The sequence below is a fragment of the Leptonychotes weddellii genome, chromosome 5 (assembly GCF_054177405.1).
Source record: "Leptonychotes weddellii isolate Sample4059 chromosome 5, ASM5417740v2, whole genome shotgun sequence".
NCBI lineage: Eukaryota > Metazoa > Chordata > Mammalia > Carnivora > Phocidae > Leptonychotes > Leptonychotes weddellii.
The window spans coordinates 24,888,180-24,908,327 of record NC_138373.1 but is presented as its reverse complement, the minus strand read 5'-3'; the positions used below and the strand labels follow the sequence as shown (position 1 = coordinate 24,908,327).

General features: G+C 43.6%; 2 protein-coding genes across 13 annotated transcripts in view; one reads left to right on the top strand and one right to left on the bottom strand.

The window, feature by feature from the left end:
- Positions 1 to 12,781, bottom strand: part of PARN (poly(A)-specific ribonuclease) — a 238,436-nt gene extending 225,655 nt beyond the window's left edge. For 6 of the 7 annotated variants that reach the window (XR_014145349.1, XR_004072584.2, XM_081819997.1 and 3 more), the window contains exons 1-6: positions 12,627 to 12,781; positions 12,060 to 12,137; positions 10,483 to 10,562; positions 9,928 to 9,995; positions 9,762 to 9,843; positions 2,979 to 3,039 (exon numbers count right to left, since the gene is read on the bottom strand). Coding sequence is in view for 5 of the 7 variants with exons in the window: in XM_081819997.1 (XP_081676123.1) it covers positions 2,979 to 3,039; positions 9,762 to 9,843; positions 9,928 to 9,995; positions 10,483 to 10,562; positions 12,060 to 12,137; positions 12,627 to 12,645 (388 nt within the window). In the remaining 2 variants the exon portion in view is untranslated. The remainder of the gene's footprint in view (positions 1 to 2,978; positions 3,040 to 9,761; positions 9,844 to 9,927; positions 9,996 to 10,482; positions 10,563 to 12,059; positions 12,138 to 12,626) is intronic. The other variant, XM_006728635.3, reaches the window with a different exon arrangement.
- A 92-nt stretch (positions 12,782 to 12,873) lies between these two features.
- BFAR (bifunctional apoptosis regulator) overlaps positions 12,874 to 20,148 on the top strand; it is a 30,983-nt gene continuing 23,708 nt past the window's right edge. For 2 of the 6 annotated variants that reach the window (XM_081820001.1, XM_031018936.2), the window contains exon 1: positions 12,874 to 12,963. The gene's annotated coding sequence lies outside the window, so the exon portion shown is untranslated. Of the gene's footprint in view, positions 12,964 to 15,932; positions 16,154 to 20,148 lie in introns of those variants that run through there. The other 4 variants (XM_081820000.1, XM_031018941.2, XM_081819999.1 and 1 more) reach the window with 2 other exon arrangements.

The window sequence follows — 20,148 nt, the reverse complement described above, 5'->3', positions numbered from 1 at the left end:
GGATGGGATGGTGCACACTGCTCCCAAAACAGCAAGGAAGCTGGTGTGACCAGAACACAGTGAGCAGGAGAATGGCACAAGGTTGGCATGGAGAGGCCAGGATAAGAATTTATTTTATTCTGGGTGCCTGGGTGACTCAGTCCGTTAAGCGTCTCCCTTCGGCTCATGTCAGGATCCCAGGGTCCTGAGATTGAGCCCTGCATCAGGCTCCCTGCTCAGCAGGGAGTCTGCTTCTCCCTCTGTCCCTCCCCCTGCTTGTACTCTCTCTCTCTCTCTCCCTCGCTCCCTCCCTCCCTCACAAAAATAAATAAAATCTTTAAAAAAAATTTATTTTATTCTAAGAGCAATGGAATGCCATTAGAAGGTTTTAGGCAAGGGGCGCCTGGGTGGCTCAGTCGTTAAGCGTCTGCCTTCGGCTCAGGTCGATCTCAGGGTCCTGGGATCGAGCCCCACATTGGGCTCCCTGCTCAGCGGGAAGCCTACTTCTCCCTCTCTCACTTCCCCTGCTTATATTCCTGCTCTCGCTATCTCTCTGTCAAATAAATAAATAAATAAATAAAATCTTCAAAAAAAAAAAAAAGAAGAAGAAGGTTTTAGGCAAGATAATTACAGTATCTGCTTCTCGTTTCTAAGAGATCACTTCGACTCCTGTGAGGGTTGAAGTAGGGAAGTCCGTTAAAAGCAACTGTCCAGGCAAGAAGTAACTGCTTCCATCAGAGATCAGTAAACTTTCTCTTAGAGGGGGCACACACAGTAAATGTTTCAGGCTTGTGGGCCACGTGGGGAGCTCTGTTACAACCAATCAACTGTGCTCTTGCAACACAGCCATACACACTGGGTAAAAGAACAGGCATGGCTTTATTTAAAATAAGACTTTATGGACAAAGTAGGCAGTGGGTCATGGTTTGTGACCCAGCTTAGACTACAGAGATGAAGAGAATGACTAGAGTGACAGGAGAGAGAGAACCTGCTGATATACTGGAAGGGAGGGATAAAGGGAAGAGCAAGACCAAAAATGACACCTGGCTATTAGGTGTAAGCAGTTGGGTAGATGGCAAGTCCACATATGGAGGTGGGAAACACGGGGTAAAGAACAGTTTCGGCCCAAGGAGTGAAAATCAAAAGTTATCTCCTGGATATATAAGGGTATACATAAATTATATATTATACATTAATTAAGGGTGGTAGATATAAGCCTAACATTCAGGAGAAAGGTACTGAGATATCTATTTAGAGATCAGCACGATATGGGTGGCATTAAAGGTCATGGGACACTAATGAACTTTCCACAATGATGCAATTGGAAAATCACGATTGTCAGCAATACTAATTGTTCCATGCAAGAATCATCAGTCAATGCTAAAATTAATTGGTGAAAAAGGTGATCAATATTGTTAACACCAAGAGCTGCATGACATGAACATCCTTAGTATCACTGAACGGAGTACTTAAAAACGGTATCACTGAACGGAGTACTTAAAAATGGTTAAGATGGTAAACAATGTGTGGCTTTTTCCACAATGGAATAAACAAGTTAACATCACGGGTGACGAGACGAAGTAGAGAAGGACAAGAGGTAGTGCTGTCAGCGTGAGAAATGCTGGAGGTGGGCAGTTAGTGGTGATAAGACCCATGATGGGTAGAGGATAGAGATGGCTAAGGGGACGTACAAGCAAAGACTGCTGTGTGCCTGGTCAAGAAACAGACAATATGGAGCATTTGCTGGTCATCCCTGTGGATGCTGATGTTACCCATAATGAGGAGGGAGGTAGGAGTAGAGAGAAGACAGTAAGCCAAAGCCAAGGCTGTCCCGAATGCCACGCTCATGAAATGGGCAGAAAAAGGAGATACAGAAGTGGTGGCACATCCCTGCCAACAGGGGCTCCTAGGCAGAGGGAACCCAAGCGGCTTGCAAGTAGCGTGGGGGAACAAGGAGACCAATGGGATGCCTGCCTGGACAGACCAAACGACAAAGGTAAAACCACCTGTGTTCCAGAGGGATGCAGGGGCAGGGGAGCAAAAGAGGAGTCCCCCGGTTCCATTCCAGGCCAGGAAGTGAAAGACACTTCCAAGAAGACTATCAGGGGAAAAGGGTCTGTAACACTTTTCAGGAAATAGAGGAAGGAAAAGCACTCTGGTGGGGACTTGAATGCCCAATATTCACTCACGAATGTTAGGGTCACTTCCCTGACACAGCAGAGGACTCATGCTATACACGGGGGATTTGAAATGAATGAGACACAGTCCCTCTCCTCAGGGTGTCCGCACACCTGTCACACCACCCAGTTAGCTGTCATGACCGTGCTGTCTACGCAGACTTTTTTTCTCCCATGAGAAACTACCTCCAATTATAAAACAAGCACTGCTTGAAAAAGGGGGCTTTTCATTAGAGAATTACTAGCATACAGCTACTTTTTAAAGTACTCTGCTGCCTGTCTCACTGGAAGAAAACAGGGCAGTGCTCCCCACAGGTGGCCTGTTAGGGCCACGAAGTCACCCCAGTGGGAGAATAAACTCCATTCAATAAGATCAGGAGTTGGTGAGGCCTCGTTAGAGCAAAATGAAGTAGAGTCTACTCTTCCCATTCAGTTCATGGTAGACCAGGCTACACTTTTTAAAAGGCACAATAAAAGAGTTTCTAAAAATTCTAAGGCTGGGGGCGCCTGGGTGGCTCAGTCGTTGGGTGTCTGCCTTTGGCTCAGGTCATGATCCCAGGGTCCTGGGATCGAGCCCCACATCGGGCTCCCTGCTCTGAAGGAAGCCTGCTTCTCCCTCTTCCACTCCCCCTGCTTGTGTTCCCTCTCTCGCTGTGTCTCTCTCTGTCAAATAAATAAATAAAATATTAAAAAAAAAAATTCTAAGGCTGCACATGGTATACCAGGACTCTGAGATTCTGTCTCAGATGGCAGGCACAAAAAGATCATTCTCAACCAAATCCAAATTTACAAGCTCTAAGGATAAGCCACATACAATCTTACCATTGCGGAAAACTTTATTAAAATCAAATCCTTGGCTTGCTAGAAAGTCAATGCTTGAGCTCTGAAACAAGAGGGAACAGAACATACATTTTGGTGATGTTGGTGGCAGATACGTGAACAGAAACAGAGAGGTAACTCACACACATAAACAAAGGCAGACAGCCAAGGAAGTAGCATGCCAAAGTCAGAAAATTAGCATTTCTACTCCAAGGCTGCCAAATAATCCATTCATTTAAACTATCTGGGCTCTTCTCCTTTAGAGCTTATAAAACAAATATCCTTCGTTTCATAATATTTAAGAAAATTATAATGGGTAAACACATATTCTCCCAAAAGGCAGAAAACTCCTGATCACTGTACTGAGTAGGAAACAATAAAAAGAAATAAAATGTATTGACAGTCTCTCACCACCAGTTCAAGTTTAAAGTAGCTCACATGTGCAAGTCCTAACACATCAACATCCACCCCAAGGTTGATTCTAAAAACCCAAAATCAAAAAAAAACAAAACAAAAAAAAATAAATAAAAAATAAATAAATAAAAAATAAAAACCCAAAATCTTCACTGGCTAGCCTTTACGTTCAAGATCAAAAATAGAGAAAAGTTCCCAGTAACAAGACTGATTACACAAATACATCTGAAACCTAGAGTGAGCCGAAATATAAACATTTAAATGAAAACATTAAGAAAATACTACCATATATGGTATACATGAATGGCAAATCACAAAGTTCTTGACTCGACGTGACTAAAGAGCATAAAATATGGCTGCAGCTACTCTAATTTCTTGTTTTAAGTCAGAACACGAGAGGGTGATACACCTGAGTCATTCTGATCTGGTTCCTCATAGAACTACCTTTCCTGAACTGTACTTCGACAGAATACCATCTGTCCAGATGAGGGATGCTGTACCAGTCCTGTGAAACTCGTGATGGTATTCACTTGAGACAGGTAGCCAAAGACAAGGTTTTCTACATTTCGTGATTTCTTTATGGTAATGAAAGGCGCATGTTCTGATTCTGTGCACCACAGAGCTGTGTGTGTTTCCCCTGTCTTAGCTGCTAGGAGACGCACAGACAGTGGAGACTTTCTTTGGCACAAATTCTGTGCTCTAATCATACCATACTAAGCACATCTTCATTTTTCTTTTCTTCCCATTTTTCCTTTACTCATTTTTTAGGGTGTTGTGTTAAAAGATAAATACCATACTTAGCTTTATTAGCCAACACAAATTCTTTTTAAAATATAGCAGGATGAGGGGCGCCTGGGTGGCTCAGTTGGTTGGGCGGCTGCCTTCGGCTCAGGTCATGATCCTGGAGTCCCGGGATCGAGTCCCGCATCGGGCTCCCTGCTCGGCAGGGAGCCTGCTTCTCCCTCTGACCCTCCCCCCTCTCATGTGCTCTCTCTCTCTCTCTCATTCTGTCTCAAATAAATAAATAAAATCTTAAAAAATATATATATATAGCAGGATGTAGAAAAGACTATCTTAGGGGTGCCTGGGTGGCTCAGTCGGTTAAGCAGCTGCCTTTGGCTCAGGTCATGATCCCAGGGTCCTAGGATCAAGCCCCACATCAGGGCTCCCTGCTCAGCGGGAAATCTGCTTCTCCCTCTCCCTCTGTTCCTCCCCCTTCCTTGTTCTCTCTCTCTCTCAAATAAAATATTTTTTAAAAAACTACTTAAAATGCTGAATTTTGTCATGTATTTCTTACCATAACTAAAAAAAATCCTTGAACCTACAAAATCTATTTGGGTTTAGTGTCCATTAGTCTTTGATTTGTCCTAAATGTACCATTTTCAGGATTCAAAAAATGAACACAGCTATTTGGAAGAACAATTTCAGGGAGCTATCAAAATTTCAAATGCATATGCCCAATGAGTCAGCAATTCCCCTTTGAGGAAATCTATAAAAAAAATCCTATAGGGCGCCTGGGTGGCTCAGTGGGTTAAGTGTCTGCCTTCAGCTCAGGTCATGATCCCGGGGTCCTGGGATAGAGCCCTGCATCGGCTCCCTGCCCTGCTTCTCCTTCTCCCTCTGCCCCTCCCCACCTTACCCCATGCCCTCTCTCTCTCTCACTCTCTCAAATAAATAATAAAATCTTTTTTAAAAATTCTATAAAAATATTCCTACATATATGTGGCACCTGGCTGGTTCAGTCAGTAGAGCATACAACTCTTGATCTCAGGGTCTTTTTTTTTTTTTTTAAAGATTTTATTTATTTATTTGACAAAGGGAGACACAGCAAGAGAAGGAACACAAGCAGCAGGGGTGGGAGAGGAAGAAGCAGGCTTCCCGCCGAGCAGGGAGCCTGATGCGGGCCTCGATCCCAGGACCCTGGGACCATGACCGAAGCTGAAGGCAGACGCTTAACAACTGAGCCACCCAGGAGCCCCGATCTCAGGATCTTGAGTTTGAGTCCCTCAATGGACATAGAGCTTACTTAAAAAAAAAAAAAAAAATTCCCACATATACACCAAGATATACTACACACAAATGTTAACTATAACATTGTTTAAAAGAGGGAAACTTTGGGGCACCTGGGTGGCTCAGTCAGTTAAGCATCTGACTCTTGGTTTTGGCTCAGGTCACGATCTCAGGGTCGTGAGATTGAGCCCCGTGTCAGTCTCCGTCCTAGGTGCAGAGCCTGCTTAGAATTCTCTCTCCCTCTCCCTCTGCCCTTTCCCCCTGCTCTCGCTCTCTCTCTCCCTCTCAAAAAAAAAAAAAAAGGAACCTTTGGAAAACTTCTAAATTCTAATTAAATAAATTACATACATCTACAATGTGAAATATGAAGAAACTGTACTGAGTGGAAAATATAAGTTACATAAAATATGAATATCAGGATTCCGTATCTATTTTTTAAAAAAGGTAAAGTTAGATATACCTGTGTAGACCTATGGATACAGATGGCCCCCGACTTAACAATGGTTCAATTTAGGATTTTTCCACTTCACGGTGATGCAAAAGCAATACGCATTCAGTAGAAACGATACCTCAAATTTTTAATTTGGATCTTTTCTGTGCTAGTGATCTATACAGCACAGTATTCTCTCATGATGCTGGGCAGAGGCAGCTCCCACTCAACCACGCAAACACAAGTGCTTACAACCATTCTGTACCCCTACAACCATTCCTTTTTTTCTTTTTAAAGATGTCATTTTTAACCCATCATGGGGCTCAAACTCACAACTCCGAGATCAAAAGTTGCATGCTCCAGACTGAGCCAGCCAGGCGCCCCACGCATACAACCATCCTACGTTTTACTTTCAATATGGTATTCAATAAATGACATGAGACTTTTAACATTATATTACAAAACAGGCTTTGTGTTAGATAATTTTGCCCAAGAACAGGCTAATGTAAGTGTCCTGAGCACATTCACGGTAGGGTAGGCTACTCTATGATGTTCAGTGGGTCAGGGGTATTAAAAGCAGTTTTACAATGTTTTCAACTTACAGTGGGTTTATTGGGACATGCCACCATCGTAAGTGGAGGAAAACTGTGTATGTATACAAGTATATAAAAGTTAGGAAAAAGGAGGGGCACCTGGGTGGCTCAGTTGGTTAAGTGTCTGCCTTTGGGTCAGGTCATGATCCCAGGGTCCTGGGATCGAACCCCGAGTTGGGCTCCCTGCTCAGTGAGGAGCTTGCTTCTCCCTCTACCTCTGCCCCTCCTCCCCGCTTGTGCTCTCTCTCTCGCTCATAAATAAAGAAACAAAATCCTTAAAAAAAAGGTTAGGAAAGAGGAGTGAAACAGGGAAGGAGATGGAAGAGGATATTTTTTAAAAACTCAATTACTCTACAAATAGCAGCAATGTTTTGATATTTCACAATCATTTATTTTTTATCTTCAACGAATTAAACATTTGATGCTCAGCTAGAAAAAAAGAGAACAAAAAGAGATGAAAACAATGTAAATGCCTAAAATACAGAGAACAAACTGATGGTTGCCAGAGGGGAAAGAGGGAAGGGGATGGGCAAAATGGGTAAAGGGGAGTGGAAGGTACAGGGTGCTAGTCATGGAATGAGTAAGTCATGGGAACAAAAGACACAGCATCAGGAACATAATATTTTCATAGTCTCGTACAGGTGGTGACAGGTGATAGCTACACTTGTGAACACAGCATGACATATAGAAATGTTGAATCACTATGTCGTACACCTGAAACTAATGTAATATTATTTATCAACTGTACTCAAAAAAAATTTTTTTAAGTAATGTAAATGCCTCCCATCCCGCTGGATGGGTACACTCCCTGGAGTGTGTGAGGTTCTGAGTCCGCCCATTCTTCCATATCCTGCCTAGTGTGTGAGCATCTCACTATGTGTACAGACACTTATTTTACAAAGAGCCTATTACACGTTGCTCTACTCCCCAGCCCTACCTATTTTAAGGGTGAGAAGAGCTGTCCAAGAGTGATTTTTGCCTAGACACAATTTTCACCCCACTCTCTGACTTTAGAAGCTAACTTCCTTATAAGATGCAACTCTGCTGCAGTCCTAGAATGTTATTATTTTTTTAAGATTTTATTTATTTGTCAGAGAGAGAGAGAGCACGTGTACACAAACAGGGTGAGCAGCAGGCAGAGGGAGAAGCAGGCTCCCTGCTGAGCAATGAGCCCAATGTGGGACTGAAGCCTGATGTGGGACTTGATCCCAGGACCCTTGGATCATGACCTGAGCCAAAGGCAGACACTTAACCAACTGAGCCACCCAGGCATCCCAACAGTCCTAGAATTTTATTTATTTTTTTAAAGATTTTATTTTTATTTATTTGACAGTGAGAGAGGGAACACAAGCAGGGGGAGTGGGAGAGGGAGAAGCAGGCTTCCCGCTGAGCAGGGAGCCCGACGAGGGGCTCGATCCTAGGACCCCGGGATCATGACCTGAGCCGAAGGCAGACGCTTAATGACTGAGCCACCCAGGCGCCCCAGTCCTAGAATTTTAAACAAAACAGAAGCCACCTTGGATGGAGGAAAAAAACAAAACAAAATTCAAAGATATTATCGTTCACCTTATCCATACAATTCACAAGTTTACATACTAAGTCTAAGCCTTTTCTCTGACTTTGCTTTTCCAGACTAAAAAAATTGTAATGTTTATCCCATTGTCCATTTTACCATTGATTTTTTAAGATTTTATTTTTTTATTTATTTGAGAGAGAGCTAGAGAGCACGCGCGCACACATGTATGCGAGCAGGGGAGAGGGAGTGGGAAGCAGAGGGACAAGCAGACTCCATGCTGAGTGTGGAGCCTGACTCGGGGCTCAATCTCATGACCCTGAGATCATGACCTGAGCCGAAACCAAGAGTCAGACACTTAACCAACTGAGCCACCCAGGTGCCCCCCATTGTCCACTTTAGACATGAGTCTCTGGCCTGTTCAAATCTATCATATCTTTTTTTGTTTGTTTCTTAAGGAGTGGCTGGCAACTAGAATTGCACTGAGTATTCCAGGTGTGGCCACAGAATAGCTTTGTACGACAGCCAGAGTTCTTCTGATCCACTTCCATTGCCTAGCTAGAGTATCTGTACTTGTGTTGGTATTTAAAACAAAGCATCATCCCTAAGATGTCTCATTGCCAATGTCTGCTTTTGCCCAACTGACGCCCAGCCAACGTCACGGAACCCACTTACATTTCTGTTTTCTCCTGGTATTGCTGGAAAACTTTATCCACACAAATTGCCAAACGGAGCCTATTTTTTTTCCTCAGTGGGAATCTACAAATACTGTTTAATTAGTATCCCCTACTAAGGTAATTCGTAAATAGCTATTAACTGAATGCAGAATAAAGACCTACTGGCTAATTTAAGAAACCAGGTTACAAAACCAAAATTACCCTCACCTTTCCTCTTCAGCCCCAGGCATATGATTAACTTGTAATTTCACTTGCCTTATTACAGAAAGAATCTGGCATGGCTCAGTCACTCAGAAGCCTACCCTCCAGGCTTTCTTAACCTCATTACTCCTTACATGCAGAAGGGAAGAATGGCAAGACTCAAATGAACTAACTTTGCTGAGAGAGAAGCGAGGACACAAGATTCTAAGGGAAAAAAGATCATCCCTTGTCTCTAATCACATATCCATACACTACACCACTTATTCACATCCTCCTTATCCTTTATAATAGATTATTAAGAAAACAGAAAGAGGAAACTGATATTTACTGAGGTCTACCAGATGAGCTACAACTCTAAAGGCGATGTTCTAAAGGGCAACCTCCCTGAATCCTTACCTTGGCTCATAAAGTATGCCCTGTCCTCCTCAGGAGGAAACTGTGGACTCTCTTTCTTCACTAGGGAACGAGGGAAACAGAAATGAGCATATGACTTTAGCCCCTTCTGGGTTCTCTTTTTTTAAACAGGATACACACATACTCTGCTCCTCTAGAAAATAAAGCTCTACCCTTGGAGATGAGTACAAAGAGAATGGGGTGGGAAGAAGCCTGAAGGACCTGATCTGTAGGTTCAAGTCAGGGGTAAGATATTAAAAGTCCCCAACAGAAACACATTACAAAGCCATGTTCCCAAAGTCAGCTTTGCTAATAATAAACCTCATGTTCTGGTTTCCATCTGCCTGTCTCTTGCTCTTACCCTGATTCTAAAGGAAAGAGGAAAAGAGCAGTGTCATTAATTTGCCACCCTAAAACTGAAAGTCGGAGAGGTGAAATGGTTTGCTAAAAACCCAGTCAGTGGTAGCACTAAATTTTAAAAAGAATTCTGATTCCACATTTCCACACTGCCTCATCAGCACTTCTTAACAGAAGACAATCAATTATGCTACCAACCTGACAAACAAACTTGACATCTGGTGAGGATCTATTGAAGGGTTTCGGGAACACATAGAAGTTAAATGACTTTGTTATATACCTGCAGAAAAGATGACAAAAGGAGACTTAGTGGGTTACATTACACCAGGAAAAAAGAAATCCGCCGCTTATTAAAACAACCTACTTTGAATCTGTGTGGTCATACTTAAAAGTGCAAAGGCCAAACTGAAACAGCAAAAAGTCCATGGAATGCTGGAAAAGGGAAACAAAACACCTGTCAAATCAGTGTTGTATATTCAACGTGAGCAAGAGTACTCTCAATCAGATGGGCTTTCTAACTACTCAATTTGACTTTTAGTAGAATACTTCTGATTACAACAGATTACACATTATGTATCAGAAGCATTATTAATTTACATTAATTAATGTTTCTTAATACTTTTCCCAATTAAGCCCCTATCCACCAACCAGAGCATCATATTGGGCCTATTTCCAAATGATTAAAATAACCACATTGTATTCCCTACAAATCACATTAACACTGAAAATACTAAACCTTCCCCAAAATGTTTTCCAGCAAACAATTATTTTTGCTGTTATTTTTAACATTACTAAAATATCATTTCACAGCGGGGGTAGAGAAGTTAACGTGCAAGTTTAATGAAAACATTTCTTTATAATTGAACATAAGGAAGACCAATGTGGGGGGGGGAAAAGATGTTCGAGCACATCCACTTACCTTTTTAAGCTTCTGATACCTTTCTTCTGGAGTGTCAAAACCATTTGTCAATGCAGTGACTGAAGGTCCATCACTGATTCCTAATTTTAAGAAATAAACTTTTTTTTAACAGTCATGTAAAAACATCAGTCAACTATTCAATGGCATGCAATTTCATATTCTTATGAATCAAAATTAATCAGAAATGCTCCTTACTTCACTTTTTCAAAATGAGAATTAATTTCACTGGCCACCAAGCTAAACACTGTAATAATGAATTTAGAAATGAGAATGCTTTAATTTGATAATAGGCAGTGCTAGTGTCTAAAATAGGTTTCGAAACACAATAATGATTTAAGAAAGCAATCTCTGTGATTACATAAGTTTTGTTGCTTTCAAAAGGATTAATGCATAATTAGACATCCAAGAATCCTGAAGTATATTATTGTTAGAGTACCAGTCTTGATCAACAGTTTGGAGTAATATTTACACAACAAAGGAATTTTGAAGGTCAAAGAGAAAAATTATTTCTGGTGAAAACTGAGCTTCCCAGGGAACTGACTCCAACTAGAAACCTCATGCTTAAAGGTAAGTATCATATTTACCCGAGCATGGATTCCTTCAAAAAGGCTTAAGTTTTTTAAACACTTAAAATCAGGTAGCAAAAGTGGGTATCTACACCAATTGTTCATACTGACTTCAACAACTCAGAAATTAGTTTTTTATCCAAGGGAAAATAAACTTTGCAATTGTAAGTGTTGACAAAGTGTGACACACACATACCACCCATGCTAAGCTATGCAATGAACACTTCCACTAATGCATAAAGAAATGCCTTCATTTACCTGCAAGAACCTGACCTTAAAGTCAATCACAAAGGAAAAATATTTTACGAATCTACTTATAGGAAGTGCCTAAAATAGTCAAATTCATAGAGACAGAAATAATAGCTGCCAGAGGCAGTGGGGAGGGAAAAATGGAGTTACTCTCCAACTGATACAGAGCTTCAGTTCGGGAAAATGAAAAAGTTCTGGAGAAGGATGCAAGATGATGTGAATGTGCTTAATGCCACTGAACTATAAAAAACACTTCAAGAGGGTTAAAATAGGGGTGCCTGGGTGGTTCAGTCATCAAGCGTCTGCTTTCCACTCAGGTCATGATCCCAGAGTGCTGGGATAGAGCCCTGCATGGGACTCCCTACTCCACGGGAAGCCTGCTTCTCCCTCTCCCACTCCCCTGCTTGTGTTCCCTCTCTCGCTGTGTCTCTCTGTCAAATAAATAAAATCTAAAAAAAAAAGGTTTATGTTATGCATATTTCACCATAAACACACAAAAAAACCTGACCTTTACCCTACCACGTGCATGTCACAGTTTAAGCCGCACCAAAACCATGATCTCGATCTGTAACCCTCAGAGCTCGAACAATCACAAACCCACCGCACCTCTTCCAGGCCTTTGAAACGTGTAAGAGGAAACGAGAGACTCCTACCACGCCCAAGGCCACAAACAGGGAGGAGCGGCCAGCAGGCAGGGGGTCAGAGGGTCAGGAGGAGCCTTAGCTATGCATTGCTAGCCCCCAGTTTGCAAGGGAGGGATACCTGAAAACTCCCCATCGATGGCGAAGAAGTCGGCCTCCTCTATGGCCTGGTACACTTTGTGAAGATTACTCTTAAAATCTGCGGAGAAACCGAGAAGAGGCTCAGAGACGGTGGCCTGGCTTCCTGCCCAAGAGCTCCTAACAGGAGAGGAAAGAAGGGCTGGGGAGATCCTGAGACCTCGGGCAGGAGGAGGAGACCAAGTCCTAGAGAGATAAACAAGACGGAAGGCATGAAGTCCCCGACGGGTGCACGGTTGGAGGGGGTCAAGTCCCGAGTGGGTGCTGGGCCTTAGGAGGGCAAGCCCGGGGGGGTGCTCGGGCCACAGAAGCACATGGGCCACAGAGGCACAGGGCCCTGGGGGATGCCCGGGCAGGAGGACAAGGCCCCTAGGGGTGCACGGGACAGAGAGGGACAGGGCCCCCCAAAGCTCACAGACTTAAGGGGAAGCAAACCCCTGGGGGGCTGCCTCAGTCCCAGGCCCCGCCAAGCAAACCGGCCCTGGTCTGGGCCTAGCAGGCCAGGTGAGGGGGGCCGTGGGGCTCGGGGAGGTGCACGGAGGACACGCACTGCTCCTGATTATCTCCATTCTGCAGAGTGGCCGGAACCCCGGCCCCACCCCGGCCCGCCTCAGCCGTTCTACTCGCAAAGTTCCACGGAGACGGCAGTAGCAGCGGAGGTAGCAGCGGCAGAGACCGCGGCGGCGACTTCCGGAAACAGCGCGCGCCGGCGCGCGTCACGTGAGCCTGCGTCAGCGACGGGGGCGGAGCCAGGCTGGGCTCCTTTCCCTCCTTCCAGGGACAGAGGAGGGCGTGGCTATGGGAATCCCCAAGACTTGGTCTAGCTGGCGGGGTCAGACGTGAGACCCTAACTTCCGAAGAAATGTCTATGTCTTGACACCCAGTTGGTGAGTAAATATTCCCTGGCAATATTATGTGCCAGGCACTCTGAAACGGATGGGGATACAGTGATTTACAAAGGAGACAAAGTCCCTGACCCCGTTGGAGCTTAACTTGGGGTAAAAGGGGAAAGTCAGGCAGGAATCAAACTTGCCGCTTCGAAACACAATCAGCGCTATGAAGAGAAAGAGCCGGGTGCTGCAATAAGAATAATGGGGGGGGGCGGGGGGTGGAGAAGAAGAAGAATAGGAAGGAGGGTTACTTAAGAGAGGTGAAGAGCATGCAAAGTTCAGACCTTTATCTACCGCACTAGTCAATGGGACTGGGGAACGAAATAGATGAGATCTTGCTGTTTTGGTTGGTTGGGAGTATACCATAGATCCTCAGAGCCTACAACGGTGTTGATGCACAGTAGATGCTCAATAAACATAGGTTGAGTGAATGAATTCACTTTAATCTTTCGCAAAAGCCGACTCTGAAGTTGATTAGAAGGCCTGCTTTCAAAGGCTAGGTCTGCCATTATTTAGGTCTGGAATGTATTCAAACTTCCTAAACCTCAATTTTCTCATTCACCAGATAAGGTTGAAGATAATTGGTGATAGTGTTTGTGAATTATAGAGTACTGTATAAATAAATATAAGATATGATTAGAGTTCTGACTTGTCACAATTCCCCTGCATTCACACCTCTTAGTTTGAGATTTATTGAGTACAAAATTCATATGTTTTTGGAAAAAAAGATAACCATTTTCCCCCAAAAAGAAGTATTAAGTACTCTAAAGAACACAAAAGAGTCTGGACATATTTTCCCTACCACTTCCCTCCACAAAGTTCATTTCCCTTGCCTCATGCAATGGAAATTTACATATAGGTAATCATGTTCACTATCCTTAGTATGAACAGCAAGGAGTGAATGTGAATTCTAGAGTTCAGATGGAATGGGAAGGAGAAAAATATGATAGGTAGTCAAATTTCAGGCTTGAAATATCTCTGCCTTCTTGTTTCAGCTTAAAAAGTCTAATACAGAAAGTACTAGACACATATGGCCACTTAAATTTAAATTTTAAGTAACTTAAATAAATTTAAGTAATTTAAAAAATAATAAAACTTACTACAAAGCTATAGTAATCAAAACAGAGTGGTATTGGCATAAAGAAAGATCTAGAAACCAATGAAATAGAGACCCCCAAAATAAGCCTTTGCATAAATGGACATATGATTTATAGCAAGTATGCAGAGATCATTCAATGGGAAAAGAACAGTCTTTTCGACAATAGTACTGGAAACACTAGATATCCACATGCAAATAATGAAATTGGATCCTTACTATATACCATATAAAAATTAACTCAAAATAGGTCAAACATCTAAATGTAAGAGTTCATGAAACTATAAGATTGTTAGCATAAAACATGAGGCAAAAACTTCCTAATATTGGATTTCGCAATGATTTTTTTTCAAATATGATACCCAAAGGACACATAACAAAAGAAAAAAGAGATGAATGGGACTACCTTAAAACTTAAAATATTTGTGAGTGAAAGGATTCTATCAACAAAGTAAAAAGTCAACCCATGGAATGGGAGAAATCATATATCTGATGAGGGGTTAATATCATTAATATATAAAGAACTCCCACAATTCAATGACAAAAAAATCTGATTAAAAAATAGACAAAGGACTTGTATAAACATTTCCCCAAAGAAGGTATACGAATGGCCAATAAACACACGAAAAGATGCTCAACATCACTAATGCGAATCAAAACCATATGAGATGAACTTTCACATCCCTTAAGTTAAAAAGTCGAAATCCTTGCGTGCTGTTGGTGGGAGTGTAAAATGGTGTGGCCACTGTGGACAACAGTATGGGGATTCCTAAAAAATTAAAAATAGAATTATCATATAATGCAGCAATTCCATTTCTGGGCATACACCAAAAAAAAACATTGAAAGCAGAGGCTTGAATAGGTACTTGCACACCCATGTTCTAAGGAGCACTATTCATAATAGCCAAAGGGTGGAAGCAACCCAGTGTCCATCAACAGATGAATAGGTAAACAGAAAGTCTATATACTTAGAATGGAATATTATTCAACCTTAGGAAGGAAATTCCAACACATGCTACAAGGTAGATAAACTTTGAGGATATCATGCTAAATGAAATAAGCCCATCACAAAAAGACAAATAAGGTGTGATTCCATTCATAGGAGGTACCTAGAGTAGTAAGATTCACAAAAATAGAAGGGTGGTTCCCAGAGGCTAGAGAGAAAGGGGGGTGGGTGGGGAGGATGGGTTGGTATTAAACGTTTAACAAGTACGGGGTTTCAGTATGGGAAGGTGAAAAAGTCCTGGAGATGGATGCACAACCATGTGAATGTACTTAATGCCACTGAATTGTACACTTAAAAAATGGCTAAAATGGTAAACTTTATGTTATGTATCTTTTACCACACACACACACGCTGACACCTAGTGCCAAATTATTCTCCAGAAAATGAGTTCACACTCTCTCTGCACTAGCACAGGACCCGTCTTTTAATTCTTTGCCAATTTGATCTGTAGGGGGGAAAAATGTCATCCCAAATGATCAGTTTATCAACCTCCAGGCCAGTGGTTTAAAACAGATAATCAGCATGAGTTCTCAACGGACCAAGACATTGGGAGAAAAACATTAGTGATAAAGTCATTTTAATTCTGGTTCTTAATACTGCAAATGGAACTTCAGCCAAGGTCCTGGGATTTTTCTGCATGAGATACGAAGGCAAAAAAAAAGAAAAAAATATGGGGACTACAGTGCGATCTTATAATACTAATTTTTGGGTAAAGCTGTTTCCTCCAGACACAGAAATAGCCCACCGGGACGACCCGACCCAGACACCAGCCTCACCCTCGGGGTATAACGCTACGGTCCTAGGTCTGTCCCTGGGGAGTAAAGGGCGGGACCAGAGGTGGCACGCATGCGCAAAAGTCCTCGGCCGGGGAGGGGCCGCTCTAGGCAGCGGGGAGGTCGCGGGGTTGAGAGGGTTGGGAGAAGAGTGAGGTTTCTCCTCTATGGTCGCGGGCCCGGGCCTCGCTTCTCCTCAGTCAGTCCTCTGCTATTTCCGGAAGTGAAGTGGCCGCCTTCTCTTCTGCTTCCGCGGGGGTCCGGGAGGCGGCCGGCGGCCGGCGGCCGGGTGGGCCCGAAGGAAGCCGAGTGGTAAGCCCCCGCGTGGCGGGGGAGGGCATGGGGGAGGCCCGGGCTCGATTTCGGGGCGGCGTGTGGAAGACGGCTGTGGGGGACGGGTCAGAGAAGGTGCGCAGGGCTCCCCACCCAGGCCCGGGTCTGAGAAGCCACGGTCCCGGCCACAGGGCGCGGACCCCCGGGTGGCCAACTTCCCCCGTCCCTTCCCGAGAGCACCACGTCGGCACGGCCGGTCGCTGGGCCTCGCCTGCGCCCCCTCGGGGGTCCGGGTCAGAGCCGGCCGCTCCAGGACCTCCCCGGGGCGGGCGGGAGGGGGTATCGCTTCCATACACCTTGGAGGGGGGACGAAGAGACGCTCGCTCCGCAGGAGCCCCTGACGCAGCCTGTGGCTGGCTGCGCGTCCAGAATTGATCAGGCTCCTGATAGACTGAGCTTCGGGTCTGATTGGCGAGGCAGTTCCTGTCCCAAAGCGGAACGATTGCTCCCGTTATAAAATAGGGTAACGACGCGCACAAAAGGGACAGTGAAATCCCAAAAGCCGCACTGGGGTTAGGCTAGACCCCAGCTCTTGGGATTCCGTGCTCATGGCTCCTAATGGGAACTTGTGCAAAAGGGGAGTTTTCTTTAAAAGAAAAAATAAAAAGGGGTAAATGAGAATCAGGTTGTATCTAACGGAGGATATTTGGCGGGGCAGGAGGCGGCCCTGTCAGTGCCCAGGGCGGCTGCCCCCCAACTTTGGTGAAGTGGAGAAAGAGCCCAAACGCTGTCATGCCCTGAGCTGTCGCCGTTGGGTCCTCCCCGCTAAAGCCCATTGGTCGGTCCTTTGGGGGGGGTGGTCTTGATGTCACCCTCGGAAAGGCCAATAGGAAGAAGGTTTACTCTCTCCTCCGGGCACACCCCAGAGCCGGCACAGAGTGCACGTGCCGAGATAGATGGTTTGGTTTGTTCTTGGCGGGGCTGTTTTGTAAACAGCCAGTCTGGGTGTCTGATGTGTTCTGCGTTTCCCTGCCTGTCTCCATAAATGTGTTGGAAAAACTGCTCTAGTGCTTCGCGCTAATGCTACTAAGTCTTATTATTCAATAGACTCTTTTGAGTACCTATGGATAGAGTTTGTCATTTAAACCTCCTTCAAAGTAGATACTATTATCTTGAACTTATGAATGGGAAATAGGAGGCTCAGGGAAAATAAATGTGACCTGTTTGGAACCCACGTCTTTCTGTTCCTAAGAACATAACGTTTTAAGTATACAAGCCTCTCCAGGGAAATTACAGTCTGGGAGGTGAAGAAACATACACAAATAAATGTTATATTAATGCACAGAGGCAGGAAGGGTTAATTTGGACGTGAGGAGAGTTACTCATTAAAGACTTTCAAGTGACAGGGGATTTGGATCTTGTCCTTTGAACACTTTTGACCCAGTGATGGTGTGGAGCTGCATTACAGATGATGGGAACAGTGTGATATGGAAAGATGCCCAAGGAGCAGGAATTAAGAGATGGAACCAAAGTGTCGTCTGTGACTAGATGAGTAGTAGGAGATAATCATCATTAATAGTAATAGCTAACATTTATGTTGCCCTTATGTGCTGGGCACGATTCTGAGTGTGGTGCATATATCCATTTAATCCTATCAGTAATGTGGCATTAATATCCCCATTTGACAGATGAGGAAACTGAAGCACACAGATTAAGTGACTTGCCTGAGGTCCCACTATGAATTGGTGGAGCTGGGATTTGAAACCAGTCATTCTGGCTCCAGACTTTGTGCTCTTATTAAAAAGTTGTGTTGGGGCTTCTAGGTGGCTCAGTCCATAGAGCATGAGATGCTTGATCTCAGGGTCATGAGTTCAAGCCCCACCATCGGCGTGTAGCCTACTTTAGGGAAAAAAAACTCATTAAAAAGTTGTGTTGATTTGTTATCGGGCCATAAAGATTCTTAAATGACAGGCTTATAATATGAGCTTTAATTTCTTATGGTCAAGAAGGTTTTGAGCAAAGGAACTGTTGGATTAGAACTTTGCTCCAGGAGGATGATTCAGGCATTGGACAGAGGAGGTACTGGAGAGAAGAGGAAATGAGATTAGAAGTGTTTTATTTTTTGCTCACACCTTACCCATACCTTGTCTGAAACATATATTTAGGTATATACATTTATTTATTAGTATGTAACAGCTCTCTGGTCCCCAAACCTCTGTTTGCATAAGAATCTCCTAAGGGGCTTGTTGAAAATGTAGGTTCCTGGGCCTCTCTCTCAGACACCCTTATTCAGGTTCACCAAACTTCCAGGTGTTTCTGTCAGATGTTCTAAAGAAGTTACTGTCATAGAGAGTCAGATACATGTTGATTTGATTTTCATCTACAAATATCCAGAACCCATCTTTGTGCCAGCTTCTTTAGGAACAATGATAGAATTCTGTGGCTTCATACCTGATCTCAAGGAACTCAGGATTTTATTTGGAGAGGCAAAGACTGCTCAAACTGAGATAATTGAAGTATGCTTGCTAACCAGTATTTTTATCACAAGTTACTGGACATCTACAGCATTTAACACAGGACAGGTTGTTGAGTATATGTGACATAACAGAAACGAAAGCGGACAGTCTCACGGAGAGCCAGGACACCTGTCTAGTGTGTTCTCTTGCCCAGCACCACTCAGGAGCAATAAATCTTGTGGCCTCAAAGTTCAGGCAGCAAGTCAACCTCCTGTGAGCTAGCTAGCTACCTTTGCCCTAGTAATTTCTGACTCCTTCCAAAAAGAAAGTTTGTCTAGGGGCGCCTGGGTGGCTCAGTCGTTAAGCGTCTGCCTTTGACTCAGGTCATGATCCCGGGGTCCTGGGATCGAGCCCCAACATCGGGCTCCCTGCTCAGCAGGAAGCCTGCTTCTCCCTCTCCCACTCCCCCTGCTTGTGTTCCTTCTCTCGCTGTCTCTCTCTCTCTGTCAAATAAATAAATAAAATCTTTAAAAAAAAAAAAAAAGAATGTCTATTTGGACAAGAGTTGGTAAGAGCCCAGAAATGCTTCTCTTGTATTAATGAAAGCCAATTTCTGCCACCTACAAGAAATGCACATAATATTCTCTCTTTATTGCCATTTCTGACCCTTGCCTTGCTTACATTTGGGCACATTTCTTTTTATTTCATAGTCACTAGATGTGTGCAGTCACTCTTTGGACATTTAAAATGTCTGCAGTATTCTATCAGTGTTTATAGTGTTGTCCCCAGAAGGAGACCTGTGGTGCCAAAAATAGGCATCGCTATTTTTCTTTTTTTTTTTAAGGTTGTTTATTTATTTAAGTGATCTCTACACCCATCATGGGGCTGGAACTCATGATCCTGAGATCAGGAGTCACATGCTCTTCCGACTGAGCAAGCCAGGCACCCCCTCACCCCTGTTTCTGTTGTAACTGTTCCTGCTTATTTATCTCATGGAAACCCATGCTCACCCTAACAATCATGAGCTGGAGTTTATGTTCCAAAATGCAGTGTTGTCATATCCTAGTTTATTTCCTTCAGTTTGGACTTCTCAACTTCATAGTAGCAGCATAAAGGAGCAAATTAGTCCTTTGATCCATTAGCTATTACTGATTACCGTGTTGGAATAATGTAGTGTTATGAGGTCAGGCTTTAACTCAGACCATGATTCAACACCTGGCTCTGCCCTATATTAATGAGGCCTCCATTTTCTCTTCTGTAAAATGGAGATGAGCATAATAATTATCTCATAGGGCGCCTGGGTGGCTCAGTTGGTTAAGCGACTGCCTTCGGCTCAGGTCGTGATCCTGGAGTCCCGGGATCGAGTCCCACATCGGGCTCCCTGCTCAGCTGGGGGTCTGCTTCTCCCTCTGACCCTCTTCCCTCTTGTGCTCTCTGTCTCTCATTCTTTCTCTCAAATAAATAAATAAAATCTTTAAAAATAATAATAATAATTATCTCATAGGATTACCTTTCACATTATAGGGACTCAGTAAATACTAGCAATTGTCATTAATCTTTCTTGTCAAGTAATATGTA